This window comes from Meleagris gallopavo, chromosome 5 (assembly GCF_000146605.3).
Source record: "Meleagris gallopavo isolate NT-WF06-2002-E0010 breed Aviagen turkey brand Nicholas breeding stock chromosome 5, Turkey_5.1, whole genome shotgun sequence".
In the NCBI taxonomy this organism is placed as follows: domain Eukaryota; kingdom Metazoa; phylum Chordata; class Aves; order Galliformes; family Phasianidae; genus Meleagris; species Meleagris gallopavo.
This window is the reverse complement of record NC_015015.2, coordinates 31,821,445-31,836,539: the sequence shown is the minus strand read 5'-3', so window position 1 is coordinate 31,836,539 and position 15,095 is coordinate 31,821,445. Positions and strand designations below refer to the sequence as shown.

General features: G+C 38.0%; 1 protein-coding gene across 2 annotated transcripts in view; it reads right to left on the bottom strand.

Annotated features, from left to right (window-relative positions):
• Positions 1-668: 668 nt before the first annotated feature.
• Positions 669-15,095, bottom strand: part of GPR176 (G protein-coupled receptor 176) — a 31,549-nt gene continuing 17,122 nt past the window's right edge. The window contains exons 3-4 of one of the 2 annotated variants that reach the window (XM_019615696.2): positions 4,554-4,806; positions 669-3,574 (exon numbers count right to left, since the gene is read on the bottom strand). In XM_019615696.2, the coding sequence (XP_019471241.1) occupies positions 2,467-3,574; positions 4,554-4,798 (1,353 nt within the window). In that variant the 5' untranslated portion in view covers positions 4,799-4,806 and the 3' untranslated portion in view covers positions 669-2,466. Of the gene's footprint in view, positions 3,575-4,553; positions 7,285-15,095 lie in introns of those variants that run through there. The other variant, XM_019615692.2, reaches the window with a different exon arrangement.

Genomic DNA, 15,095 nt, shown 5'->3' with positions numbered 1-15,095 from the left:
CCTTAGTTAATTTCTGCTTAAAAAAGAAACAAACAAACAAAAAAAACAGAAACAAAAAAACTTGCACACAGTTCTTCATACGTGTCCTGTTTGAAAGAAATTTTGTCTCAGAAATCCAAAATCAACACAAATATCTCACTTTCCAGATATAGAAGTAAATTCTATGCAATTTGGCTTTTCATATTTATCATCAGCATTTTGTTCAACACAAGAGTTGGAAGGACAATACTGAGTTTGTTTTCCTCAGGGGAAGTTTTGATCCAAGTAACCATTTACCCACATTCATCAATCACAGAGACTTTGATCAGTGTCTATGTATAAGTAGGTCGTAAATACTGAATTTATTCTAAATTCATAAGGACACTATCTCCTACCTTGCTTTTGATGTTTGAGGGATGTCTTTAATGGACTCTTTATTCTATATTCAGAAATATAATTTTTTTTTTTTAAACAGTACTTAAAAAAAACTGTATGCTATGATCCTTTACTACCCCTGTCACAGAAGGAACAGCTTTTCCTGCATTATTTCTTCTGCCTGATCTATGTCAAGTCATCATCTGCTTAGCAGGGCAGCTTGGGTCCCACCACCCATCTGCACCATTGAAGACTGCTCTTCCGCACTGGGAAGTTCTTGAACAAACAAAAAGTCAAAACCATTTACACAGTAATTGAGATTTTTTATTTTTATTTTTTTAATTAAAACATTTGCTTTGTGTGTCTTATAGAAATCCATCACCTCAAAGCTAGCAGAAGCAGCTGACTTGCTCCTACTCTTCAAAGGAAGAATATGCACCTCTACAAATTCTGCCTTAGCACAATTTTTCCCACACTTCTAACAGTAATCAATTGGATTTGGCAAATTACTGTGAATTCAGCAAGACGATTCACCTTGTCCTTTCAAAAAGCATTCTTTAAAGAAAAATACTTTCCCAACAGGCAATAATGACAGGTAAAGATCCAGCATACACCAAAGGGCTACACTACAGAAGAATCATGAGGAGTGCTGGGTGTCACTTGTGTTTTTCAGTTTTTCTCACCCAGAGTCAACAGTGAATACAAATAAGAAAAGAAGGAACAACTACTTCCAACTGACCAAAGGATTACAGCTGGGGTGACAATAGTTTCCTAGTCATCTAACAGACAGGTACATTTGAAATTCGCACAGTACCGAGGAAATTATAAGCTTGGGAGGATGAGCTGCAGAAGGATGCAAACAGAGATCTCTCAAAGGACGGCTGGTGTGCTGAGACCAGGGACGGTTGACTCTGATTTGATAAAAAATTAGGCACCAGATTCAGAGGTCTCATGTTCAGACACAGATTGATTGAGTCTTTGAAACAAGTGGAATATGATACTGGTATTTATGTTGATGAAGGTAAAAGGAAAACCTCACTAACAATACTGAGCCACAGCATTAGCAAACCTTGCCTTTTGGGGTCCATAATCAGCTTCCTCACTCAACAATTCAGTACAAGTCTGTAAGCAATTCCAACTCTTTTCTTCCATTTGCTACCTTTCCCATAAAAAAAAAGCTGAGTGAACCAATAGATAGGAGTGAATTTTAAGGGCAATCCTTTGCTTATATACACAATACTTACATAATACTGTTGGGACATTTGTATGTACCCTTTATCATAAGATCAAAACGTTACATTTATGCCCTTGGCATATACATTCTTGTTTACTGAGGTCAGGGTTTGTCTAGCATTGTCTCCAGTACAGTTTCTACTTAGAACTACAAGAACGTTTTTTAAAAAAGAAATCGATTTCTGAATCCGTCATCCTTGGGTTTGTGACACACAAGACAATTTTGGTATCCTTGGCTCTGCTAAAATTTTAAACACAGAAAATATTGGTTTAAGTTTTAAAAAGGTGTAGTTTAGCAGATACTTGCTAAATAACAAGAGTCCAGCAAGTTTTACTTTTAATACTGATTTCAGAAACTGGCTTAAAAGATATACTTTATAGTTCTCCTTACTTCATTAATGAAATGTGCAGAAGCTTGCTGTGTCTGCTAACGTGAGGTTAGATCTTACATCTTGCATCCTCTCGTGCTCTCTATAGCCTTTCCTATTAAGCTTCTTCAATATCCAGTCCATCTTAATATAAGAAGGTTCCCAGCAAACTGACTGCCATATTTCCATACATCAGCCATAAGTAAACTGTTCCCAAAGCTACATGTACTTTCTGAAAGCTCATCAGGAATGTATTATCATAGGTATTTCACAAATAAAAATAAGAATCATGATCTTTCAATATATTACTTTCACAAAACCATATAAATAAAGAACACCTGTATGCATGTTTCTCTGTTGTTTAATTATACTTGGCACACAAGCACACACACACACACACACACACAAAAAAAAAAAATCAGCCTGTAACAGATTTCAGCACAGCAAAGATCCATGGGATCACACATAAATTTAGGTGACCTTTGTCGGTCACTTAAAGCTCTTATTCCTCCTAAGAATCCACCTTGGGAAAGATACTGACTTTATTATTTCTGCTAATTTTTCTTTCTGCTTTACACTTTGGCTGCTTTGTCTGGATTAGCTCTTCAGGGGTATTCCCCAAAGGAGGCAGGAGTCGCTTCTTACTGTTCCGACTTTCTGACAGCCACTGTGGAGGCAGCTCAAAGGGTCCAAAGCCAAACTTCATGGAATACTTGTCATTTCCCATATCAGTTTCTGCAGGCACAGCTGGTGCCACCTGAGCTGCAGAGTCTGCAACTGTCTGTGGTATAAATTTGTGAATCGAAGTCTCTCCTATCTCTGAACTGGTGACAGGAATTTGTTTCTGCTGAAAGTCACTAGAGCCAACAGATTTGGTTTCATTCTCCTCATCTTCTGTTGGCTTGAAGATTTGTTGCTGCCCAATATGAAACATCTCCAGAAGCTGGCTCCCTGAACGGGCACTGGGCTCCAGATTAGCATCTGCAACACCACCTGAGCTGACAATGTTTCTCCTGCTGTACCTCTGGTGCAGCTGTACTATCATCCCAACTAAGCACTTTCGTACAGATTTGTTAACAGTTAAAAATAACAAAGGATTGGCTAACAAAGAGACCTTGGGCAACCAAACAGCAGTGAGAAGCAAAAAGACCGAAATATCTGAAACATTGAGTATGGTACGGTAAATCACCAGAGTCACATAGGGGATGCTGCAGAAAATAAATATCACAACCATAGAAAGCAGCATGGCATGAAGCTCAGCTTCTCGCTGGGAGGCATAAGGGATTGAAATTGTATTCTGAGGGGTCCTTAAGGCAGCTATGATGACTTTTTTCTTCTGGCTGGCACTCAGTGCCCTGCGAATAAGAATCATGAAGAGAAATACCACAGCCACCGGTACAATCACAGTGGTGATGTTATAGATGACAACGTAGATCAAGTGGCCAAGGGAGTAACTCCAGGATTCAGAGCAGGTGGACATGGCATAAATATCAGACACATTGGTCACAGCAAATACCGGAATGCTGGCCACTATTGCATGGGTCCAGATGTAGATAACCAGGTCTCGGGATTTTGCATCAGTTATTTTTCTTTCCAGAGGATATAAAACAGAGTAGTATCTGTTGGGGGGAAAAAAAAGTCAATTTTAGAGTGTGTGCTTTTGAGAAGTCTCTCACAAGCTGTCTGAGCAAAATGCCCCACATCCCTCATTAAGCTTCCAACTGATGGTCTCCTCATAAAAGAAAAACACAAGGGTCTTAGCTTTGTGGACAGGTCTGTAGAAAAAACCTGAATATCTATATTTCAAGATTACAGAAATGGTAAAAAAAAATATATTTTACGTTGATGTATGAACATTATTAAGAAAAATTAATGACATTATATTGCACATAATACAATTATACATTATAGAGAATGTACATTATAGAGAATGATACTATACTTATCAAGTCATTAACATTAGAGTTACTAGCTACAAAGTTTGTTTTATATAGCTAACATTTTGCAGTGACACGTTAACAGACTAACGATAATTTTATCTAACTGTATGTAAATCCCACTGCTTTAGTAGTATAAGCTTCATCACAACAGCATCCATCCTTCCTTAATAATACCTTACAGCCACTCTCAGGATGACAGAGCTGTGCATTTAGGTAGAATCAATGACAGCTAGCAACAATAAGCAAAATAAATACAACCCTAAGACTTAGGCAGTCCAAAGGCCCACTTCTGTTTTAGACTGATCTACATACAAAATTTCCCTGAATTAATTCTGGTTGTATTAATAGTGGCTTTTTAAAAAAATAATTTAAAAAAAAAAAAAAGGGGTTTAAATTTGAAACTGGACAACCTACCATAGGCATTGCTAAATTCTTTTAAGATGCAATGGCTTTCAACTCTCACAGTTAAACATGTGCACTTTTTCTATAGTCTGAAGTTGTCTGGCTTCAATTTCCATTACTGACCAAGAATTATTAACAGGAAAAAAAGAAGGGTTAGAAACTCTTTTGAAGATACATTTTTAGTCTCAAAGTACTTTATAGGGATGAAAAGCAAAGCTTATCAAGGATTATCATCCTGGAGAATTTAACCTCTTACCTGTCAAGAGCAATGGCTGGAAAACTAAGGATGGTCACTGAGCAGAAGACTTTGTGCAGAAACTTGGCAATTTTGCAGAAGAGCATCGTGTAGATCCACCAGCAGCAGTGTGGACTGGCACTAAGAACAATGTCAAAAGGCACGCAGACTAGGCTGGCACAAATACCCGAGCAGGCCAAATTCTTAATGAATCGGTTTGTTACGGATTTAAGTACTGATGTTCTGCAAGTTGACCACAGCACCATGATGTTACCTGCGGGCAGAGAGAGGAACGATAACAAAGCAAACAAACTCAGCCAAATGAAAAAGAAATCCATCCCTCCTCTCTCCCCCCCCCAAAAAAATACCCAGTAATTTCAACAGACTTGAATGTTCCCACATAATGCAAATAAAATGCACTTGTTTGAAGTTTACAAGGAGTTAGGCCAACACACTGCTCAGACTAAAAAGTCTGGACAAGTGTTAGCAGCTCTGTATGCCAGGTAAGTGGAAGCAATAGCACCTCAGCTGCCTTCTCCTGGCTCCTACTAATTAACTCCAAAATTCTCTAATTCATTAACTGTGTAGGAAGGATATCCAAAACATGTTTTCAAATGCTTATGTTGACTCATGCATGAAATAAGCCATTCTGAGTATCCAAATACAGATAGCTGCTGAGTGTTCATTTTAATAAGTACTGCCATTATTTTTTTTTGAAGACAATAGACTCTAAGTAAACAGATATAAATACATGGTATTAATCTGTGTCTGTGTGGAATTTCCTTTTCATTCCACTGGCCAATGTAATGGCACACACAGACCTCTGGGAAGTCACATCCAGAAGAAATTCAATTTTTTTTCAAGAGATTCTGTATATACATTACAATGTGCCACTAAACAAATAGGACAAGGAAAAAAAAAAGCCTACACACAACTTCACTAAAGAACCCAGAGAATGCAATCTTTTGGATACTCCAGCCCTTCACATTTCTCTCATCTATGGAATGAAGGATAGAAAGAAACCAGCATTAGCTAAAATACTTATTCTCATATCATTGTATCTTAGTCTATCTGGCTCTCAGGGAGACATATCACAACTTAGAAACAAGTTTTCCACACTCCAAATGCACGCTATATGATCCTGTGGACTCCATATAAAAGGAGTCCCAGAGCCAGGGGTAGCTGAAATCAGGAACTTGTCTTCAGTGAGCTCAGCTCCCCAAGACAACACGCACAGTGCTGCACTGCACACTGCACCATAGCAGCAGGGTACCTTTTCTGCTTCTGCTCATGGGAGACATCCCTCGCCCTCATCTGTGCTAGCACTGGTAGGGAAGTTAAGAAGAGAGAAGGCAGCAAGCAGCACACAGCAGCTTGTGCCCTCATCCTCCTGGCACTTACCCTCCCCCCTCTTCCCAGGCACGGGGAGCACAGCAGCTGTGGTACTCAAGCAGGACAGACTCTGCCAGTGCAGCTGAGCAGGCACACAGATAACCTGGCTGCAGCTGTCCACCCACACTGCATAAACGTGGCTTAGTCTCACGCTTCAGCACTTACAAAGTAAATTTTTTAGTGCTCTCTTCAGACAGTCTCTAAAGACTCAGCAGCAGGAAACACAGACTTTCAGCGCATGCTAAAACTGGAACGCAGCAGAAGAACGTGCAAGGCAACCACAATAAGTTAGAAGCACATATTTTTGAAGTTATATGCAGGTTATGTGTTTCTAAGCAAGTTGTTCCGTTGAAACTGAAAGCTGCCTAATGTTACAGCTAAACATTTCTCACATAAACATCAAAAAAGCAACAAAAAAATACACCAGCACAAAAATACTGCTCGATAGGACAGCCCCTTTTACACTACTGCAGCTGGACAACATCTAGAGTTGAGCTTCCTACTGGCAAGAAAAGTCATTCTCACTGCAGGCTGTATCAACAACTGCTTGTTGTTAACAATATATATTACTGACAATTGAAGCTCCTCTGAGTTGAAACATAATTGATTAATGAGACGACAGATTTGCTAGTGTTTCAATTGGGTAAACAATAAACAACATGAGAGAAAACATCTTATGCTACTAACTGAGATATGAAAAAGTAGCTGCAGCCTCCCACAAAGAACAGCAATACCATTCTTTGGCTTGATTTTTCTCTTTAATCAACTAAAAATAAATAATAATGAAGATTTTATTTGCAGAGTACAGCTTTCCTGTGGTTGCCCACAGAACAAAAATGCCAAGAAGAACATAATGTTCACATGGTCAACATATATATCAAAAAGAAACAAACAAAAACAAGTACGAAGAAATAACAGACAAATTTAGCTTCTTGGTAAAGTGGTACCATTTCAGTAAAAGCACGCAGAATTAGCACTGAACTCTACCTCGCAGACATGCTATTTAAATCTGCAGTATTTAAATGCCATTTGCAATTTTATTTTCCACATACTGTGTCATTCATCTTCTGCAAATTCCTTTTTGGTATCTGACAAAATATTGAGTTATGTATTTACCAGCTGATGTATTTTAAAGAATGAAATTCTCATCTGGTTTTGGCAGATGCTACAATAGATTCAAGAGGCAGTATTCAATCCATTGTACTTAATGCCTCCAAAGTTGCTATGAGATATTCAGTCAGTCGTATCCCTGGCTTTCAACAAGTATCTCTAACTCTCCAGTTATTCTAGAAGTATTTCTCACAGAGTAATAATATATTATTACAATGCAGTAGGGAAGGTGCTGTTTTTTTCTCCCTCTTTTTTTTTTTTTTAGATTAGCATCTTTCATCAATTGAACTGATTTTATAACCTTTTGTAACCTTACTTCCAAAGCAAGTTTCACCTTCATTAGGAATAAATGAAAAGTGGAAGGGGGAAAAAAAATAAATAAAAATCAGAGGGCTTTTAAATAATTCTTTGGAAGCTGCTAAAGAACACCCAAGCCACACTTCAGGATCATAGAGAGAAGCCTGATTAAAGATTCTAGTTTTTCAACTGTTGTACTACTTTGACAAATTATGTCACAGTCACTTATACATCACAGAGCCACAAATCAATGAAATTGGCTCTGGTGCTCACTAATCCTAGATGGAAATGAAAAAATAAAGCATAAGACACAGTGTATCCAAGATGAGGAAGAGCTCTTCAGACAGAAAGAAATAGAGCTTGAAAAGGGAAAAAAAGGATAAGCAGTGCTCGCTGGGGACAATGGAAATTAATGAGTGAACATCCTCAGGGAAACAACTTCCTCCCCCCTTGCAGCTAGGAGTAATTTGCAAATTTATAAGCCACTCTGACCTGATGAACCACATCAGTTTTCTGTGTACTGACAGCCTTTCCTGCTACGGCTTTCAAATCAAGTGTTTCCCATCATGGATTTTCAAAGCCACCCACTCAAGAGAAAAAATTACACCAGAAACTTCATATAGAATCAAATATTAAGAAGCTTAAGAACAAAGCACATTCCATTTTGTTCTTCCTCACCTTTCAGAAGCCACTCCTTCCCGTGGAAAAGGATAACAGCCTTCCAGGCAACAAGGTAATTCAACAAGTATTACAGCAATTGTGCTTGGAATCTTCTCCCATTATGTAGACCCTGTTCTCTGTTATTTCTGGACAAGTCATTCACTGCTGAACCCATGAACGTCACCAATCTAATGATACCCTCCATGGGCTACAACCACATTAAGCAGTCCTCACAGTGGACAAAACTGCCATTTCTTATCAGGGGCTCTTCTCTGAGGTGTTTCTGCTGAAAAACTGGCCCAGGGCTACGTAATCTTGGATTCTAAACTCAAGAATATGTGGGATTATATTGGTCAGCTGGGAAGTCAGGGTGACTGAGCAATTGGAAAATGTAGCATGTTGCTATTTACTTGCAAGTCAATGCCAACTGGGACACGAGAAGCATTTATAAACCATCATGTGTGACAAAGCATACCCCATATTGGTTAAAAGAAAGAAGATCAAAAGTGTTTTTTCATTCCCAAAGAAGTATCTTAGGTCTTTATAGCTTTATGGGCTACATTTACACTGAACTCCTAGTACATCTAGATGGCTAACAACCTTAGCAGTACACAGGCTGAAGGAGGAGGAGGGAAGCATACAGCTTCTCCGTGCCTCTGACAGTATCTCCAGGTAAAGAAGAATAGGAAATAACTAACAGCAACCACTGCATGAGAAGCAGCTCTTTTCATGTTAGAAACTAACGTCCGTATAGAACCTGACAAACAAGATCATTTTATTCTCTTATAAATATTAATAATTTCATGAAAACCTCCATGCATTAATTATACCATATTCAGATTGAAAGGATGATTGTTTCTAGTCATCCCCTTCATTTTTTAATTGAGAAATATCACAACTAGACAGCCATGTAATATACACAACTTCACATAAGTATGGTGAGAAAATAAACTGAGGAATAGCCTGACACATTGTGCTGCCCAGACAACACCCAACCTTCATGGTGTTTTAAGTTCACCGTACTTACAAGGAGTAATGTTCTCGGAGTATTAACTGTTATCAGGGTGTGTGTTATTTGATTCAAAAGAGCAAAAAATTATTTTTTATTCCAGACTGCACCCTTTTCAGATTTCACTGCCAGATACAAAGTGTTGATTTAGGCATCAACAGCTGAAATAGTTTTGCAGTAATAGCTCTTAGGCGTAATTCATAAAAGGTAAGAGACTCTTAATAATACCTTTAAAAAGCAGAAGGATGATCCCCATGGAAACCAGAGTTTGTAATCCAAAACAAATCAATTTGACATGCAGCCATACCCAAAAAAAAAAAAAAGAAATATTGCTCTTTGCCAAATCAGAGAGCCCAGTCCATTAGCTGGGTATGAAAGTCATCTCACATAATTAACATTCATCAGCACATAACTGAACCAAAACAAAGTCCACAACCCAACAAAACCCTCCTTCTCACAGCTTGTTCTCCTCTGTATGCCAATTTTCCCCTCCATCTACAGTGGGGTTCACAGGATCCACACATCCTTCCCATCACAGAGCCTCCTGAAGACCCTACTCACATTCAATGCAACATCACAGGAAAGGAGCTGGCAGCACTCTGTTAAAAGAAAAAAAAAAAAGAAAAAAGAAGCCAGCAAGCAACAAAAAAAGCTAGACACAGGGCTTCTGTCATTATAACCTTACCTTAAAAACAAAAGCAATCTATTCAAAGATTCAGTTTCTACCCACACGTTTGAAGGGAAAAAGATTTTCTTGTTAAAAGACTAGGATAATTACAATATTAAATTTCAAAAATTTAATTTTTTGAGGTGTTTTGAGATAGGTGTTTTATGCAGAACTTTCTACTAAAAGATAAGCATCACTCAAAAGGTAATTCCTTGGAAACATTCCTGGCAATCCAAGGTAAGCAGATATCAAATACCTTTCTTATGTCACATGTATGTTGCCTGCATACTTGTCCCATTGCAAACAGGGATGTTCCAGAATACATGTTGGCATTCACAGCATGAAGAAGTGCATTATTTTATTGCAAAGAGGTCATGGCTGGCACAGATGTTTGGAGATCATCTGGTCCAAATCCCCTAATCAAGCAAATCCAGATTCTCGTAATTCTTTACAGTTACTGCATACTTGTTTTCAAAAAGATATATACACAGACTGATACAATTACCTTTATACATGGAGGGAAAAACACACACAAAGAATACTTCCTGAAAAAACATCAAAACTTTTCTCATGTTAGCTTCCTACACTTGAACACATGATACCAAGCTGTTTGTCCTACTTTACATCTGAAGTATTGACTTAAATATATAACACAAAGAACAAGAAAACTGGATTGAAGATAAACCCAAACAAGTCAAGTTAGGAATCACAGTCAAACCCAGTTCTAGAGGAAAAAGACGCTCACAGAAATAGATTTTATACCATCAATTAACTGGGGCAATTATATAGAAACAACAGAAATTTTGCTTTAAGATTTGGGCTTTATTCTAATTGAAGCCTTTCACTAAACTTGATTAGCGAGCTGCACTGGGGGAGATGTGTCCAAAAGCGCATATACTTCCTGCAAAATAGAACTGCCTAACAGAATAAAAACATTTTTCTGAATACCTGAAGTCCAGCAGTCTCAAAAATCTTAAAATAAATTTATGTTTCAACACCCACTAAAGTCTCTAGAAAAAAATAACATAAAACCTTATTTGGCTGTTTGGCTCTGCTTTTTTTTTTCCCACTGGCAGCAAATTACTTTTTAGATATCATACACTAAAGACCAAACAAAACCACATTTACTACAATTGCCTTTGTTTGTTGGCTCAACAGTTCATAACTCAAACATTCAGGTCTTAACACGGTACCACAAAAGTAGTCTGCAAAAACGAACTCAGGACTGATGGGAAGATGTAGTAAAGTTAGAAATCGTATCTCAAGAAATTTTAAACTGCTCTTACAGCAAACATTTGAAACATCAAAATGACTGAGGGAACTCATCATTACTACAAATGAATGTGTAACTTCCTAAAATCTTGTCTTGAGTATTTCATAGATTTATTATGTAATAGACACATTCTAAACGAACTACGTTATGCTTAAGATCTTGGACACCCACTATTTCTTTCAGATAAATACACCTAAGGGGAGACAATAAAGCACTACATTGGCAATTGCTCAATTCCTCAAACCCACTGCCACTTATTCCATCTCACATTTTGTACTTCTGTCTCATTAAGTGGACACAATTTCTAGGCAGGGAACAATCATTTTCTGCTTTTCAATAAACTACAATCCTTCAACAACTGCCATGATCATTTAAGCCAATCAAGGAAGTAACCAAACCCACTCATTCTGCTGAAGTACACTTGACCTGACTGAACTCCTCACCTCTGTTTTAAAACAGGTGGCCTCAAAGAACCTGAAACTCCTTGAGCTCCACAGAACAATGAAAGTTCAAAAAATATTGCTTCTGCAACCTCAGGACTTAGACTGTTCCCACATCAGGGAAATATGACAAATGTGTAGCACTGCCTTTGAAACCTAAGCAAGGAAATAAAAAAACTGAAAGAGAACACCCATATTTACTACTCTCATCATAACAAGAATATAAATCTTTTCAAGGTCATTAACTTCTTAAGTCATAGAGCCTAAGGGACTAACTTCTTTTTCATACTGCAAAAGTACAACCAACATTTTTTTAAAGCCAAGGACTTTGTGTGATGCCTACAGCAGACCCCATGATGCAGAGATTAATTATTTTACCTATTCTGAATTCATTTCCTTCTAGTTAGATAGAGGTAAAAATATTTTCTACCTAAAAGGAAATGATTCAGAAGAGGTAAAAACATTGGCCCCTGCACCACCACCAGAGTAAATTATTTGCAGAAGTAGTACTTGATCCACATGTCCTCTGGCAGCCTGGTATGACACCAAGCCTCTCTGCACCTGGCTTTGTCCTAGCTGCCCTCAGAGAGCCAATCCAATGATCTCACTGGAACAGTTTGCGTGCAGGGATGCAAGCGAAGCACGTAATTTTTCTAACTATCTGCCTGGTTTTCATCATCCTTGGTAGAAGAGGAAAAGCTTTTGTCCTTCTATTTTATGAAAAAACTCTGAAAGGGGCCATTCTGAACCTGCATGTCATGAAATAACTTCCCAGGTGAAGTGATGCCAAGTAACACAGCTGTGTATTTAGGCTTTGCCTGACTGCTGTGCTGAAACTAATTGTAAGCAGCAGCATTAACACAGGAACAAGTGCATTTAGGATTTGTTTTTAAACCATCACCTTACCCCCAGACAGCACTTGGTTTGCAGATAGCCTGTAGCCACTTCTGTTGGCAGTCATGCTACGAATGCTTTGCCACATCTCTTCAGATGCTCCTTTATCTGACTTTGCTCTCACACATCTGCAATGCATGTACAGAGATGCTGGCACTGTTGAGATGTGGTCACTAACAGGTGATTTTTCACACCACAGATGCTCTCAGTTCTGCCTCAGCTACAGAGCGAGCTCCAGTCAAGTATCTTCCAGAAGAGACATAGCAGACCCTGTCCTATCCAAGAAGCCTGCTAACATTAGATCCAAGAGGATCTTGCTTGTGAAGCTCTGGGAAACTTAAGTCTTACAGAGCAACTCCAGCACTTGACCTGTGCTGTAAGCTGCTGTAACATCCATAGCAGCAGGAACCACACCTTTATATCTTCCTCCCCAGACCCCGCAACCTGACATGCTGCATGTGACTTATTTCCTCCTCCCCTCACCCTCACATCTGTACAAAACATGACCAGACCAGAATACAACAGATGATGTCCAGCAGCATCCTACTTATGCTAAATAATTTTTTCTGTACTCAATACTTCTTCAGCTTTTCACCCAAGATATTTAAGACAAAACTGTAAAACAAATTAGTTTTTGTGTCATAATGTAGTACAGTGGCTATCTGAAATTCATATTTTCTAATAGCATACACATAACTGGATAATTTGGCTAAATTGCTGGTTGGTTGGTCTTTCTTGGCTTACTTATCACAAAAAAAAAAAAGCATAGATATACACAATTTAAAATGAATGATACTTAACAGCAGAGCAAAATTTTAAAAGCCTGCAGTAATTACTGGTAGTTGGAAGTCGGACTTTATATTATCATTGGTAATTGAGGCTATCTTGCACTCTAAAAAGGAAGAAATATTCCCATATAATAGAACCAATTTCAGCTCCTAGGTAGCTGAAATTATAGTTTGTAGCTGAAAGACACCTTAGTAACGGCTATTTAATGGAGTAGAAATTATTTTGTCCTACCACACAGTCTTGGGAGTTTTTTTTTTTTTTTTCTTCTACAACCCGAAAATATCTGAGGTCATTTCTGCACCAGTTTGACTATACTTGCCACTCTCTGAAGCACTGAGTTAACAGAAGCAGAATTGTATTCTTTATACATCTCAGCCATGCAGCCATTCATCAAGTCAGCAGCTGGGCATATTTGCTCCTGATTCTTTATATACAAATGTTGTCAGACAAATTAACATACAAGGCCTGTGGCATTAATGTTATATTCAGAAACATGCACTTCTTCCTTTCCCCTCCATGGGTGATTGCAATTAGTAGCAGTCTCTGCTCTCCCCAGTCGTGTGAGGGGATTCAGAAGAAAGAAGATGGAAGATGATGGAAGAGCTGAGGACTCCAACACACATTTCTGAAAGACTAAGTTACAAACAGGAGAAAATCAGTCTGACCCTAAATCAAACACTACCAAAAAATTCACATGGACTTCCTCTATCTGGCTACCACAGCAAAGTATTGCACTGAAAAAATACCAATCTAGAGAGACCTTGGCCTTCCAAAGGGAAGAGATGTGTTCCCACAGAATAGCTTGGGAAAGGTAAGGTGCTTCACTGTGAAGATCACTGATGTTTCTGGCGTTACCAAAAGCAAGACGTTGGCTTTTAGGTTTTGTTTTCCTAAAAACTTATAAAGTCCTGAAATAAAATTTGTGATTCTGTTGATCAAAGGTTTCACTTACAAAAACAATTCTCATGTGGGACTCTCTCCACAATGACTCTTCATTTTTCTATATTCCCCCAATCGCAACAGAACTTTGCTATAAGATACACGTAGCAACTGCTCTCCAGACGTCTTCTTTCAAAGAATTCTCTTTTCCTTGCTCAAAATCATCCCAGTAGAGACATTAGGAACATTCAATGTCACGTATTGTTTGGAAAATCACTGGACTTAATGACAAAGCTCATTAAAAAAACAACATGCTAGTCACTGTATCATTGTCCTCTGCTTTCTAAATACTCAACTCACTTATCATTACAAAACAAAGTATATATTACTTATGTTCCAGTAAATGCCTTTCATATATATATATATTTTTAAGAAGATTATAATTTCACTTCTTCTCTTTTGCTTTGCAAAAAAAAAAATAAATAAATAAATCTTCAAAATGATTGGGAATGCTTACAGGATGCGTTTGTGTAATTACTCCTCTTTTGTACTGAATCATCCACTGTCAGCTAACAAAAATGTTTCAGATTTCTGTTTCTACCACATGGAAACAAACAAACAGAACATAAAAACAACTCAGCAATTTCTCTTGACTTCTACAGACAGGTAGCAACAGAAATATATGCCAAAAATCAACATTCAAATTTCAGATCTTCTGCAAAGGAACAAAAAAGTGTCCACTTACAGACAAAAATCTTTCAGTAACAGTAACATGATTAGTTCTAGTAACTTAAAAAGGGAACATACACAGATTTTATACTGTTCCAAGTAAATTGGAAGACAAAATGAAGTTGGCCCATTTCAGTTGTCCCTGGAAAACTCCTATTGCAAATCTGAAAGGTCTTCTAAGAGCACAGGGAAAGAAAAAGTCCTTTTTAATTTATCCGCAGATGTTTGACATACTTCAAGTAGTGACTTATATACAAGAAAAATGTGTGGAATCCTTTCCTGAGCCATACAGGAGAGATTTGAGACATTTGCAGCAAAAATACTGATCAGTCTGAATGGAAAATGGGTGAAATAACTGCGAATGTGAAAGCAGCTGCAAGAATTCCCAAAATGATGAAATGAAGGAGGGGAAGTCACCTAGTCC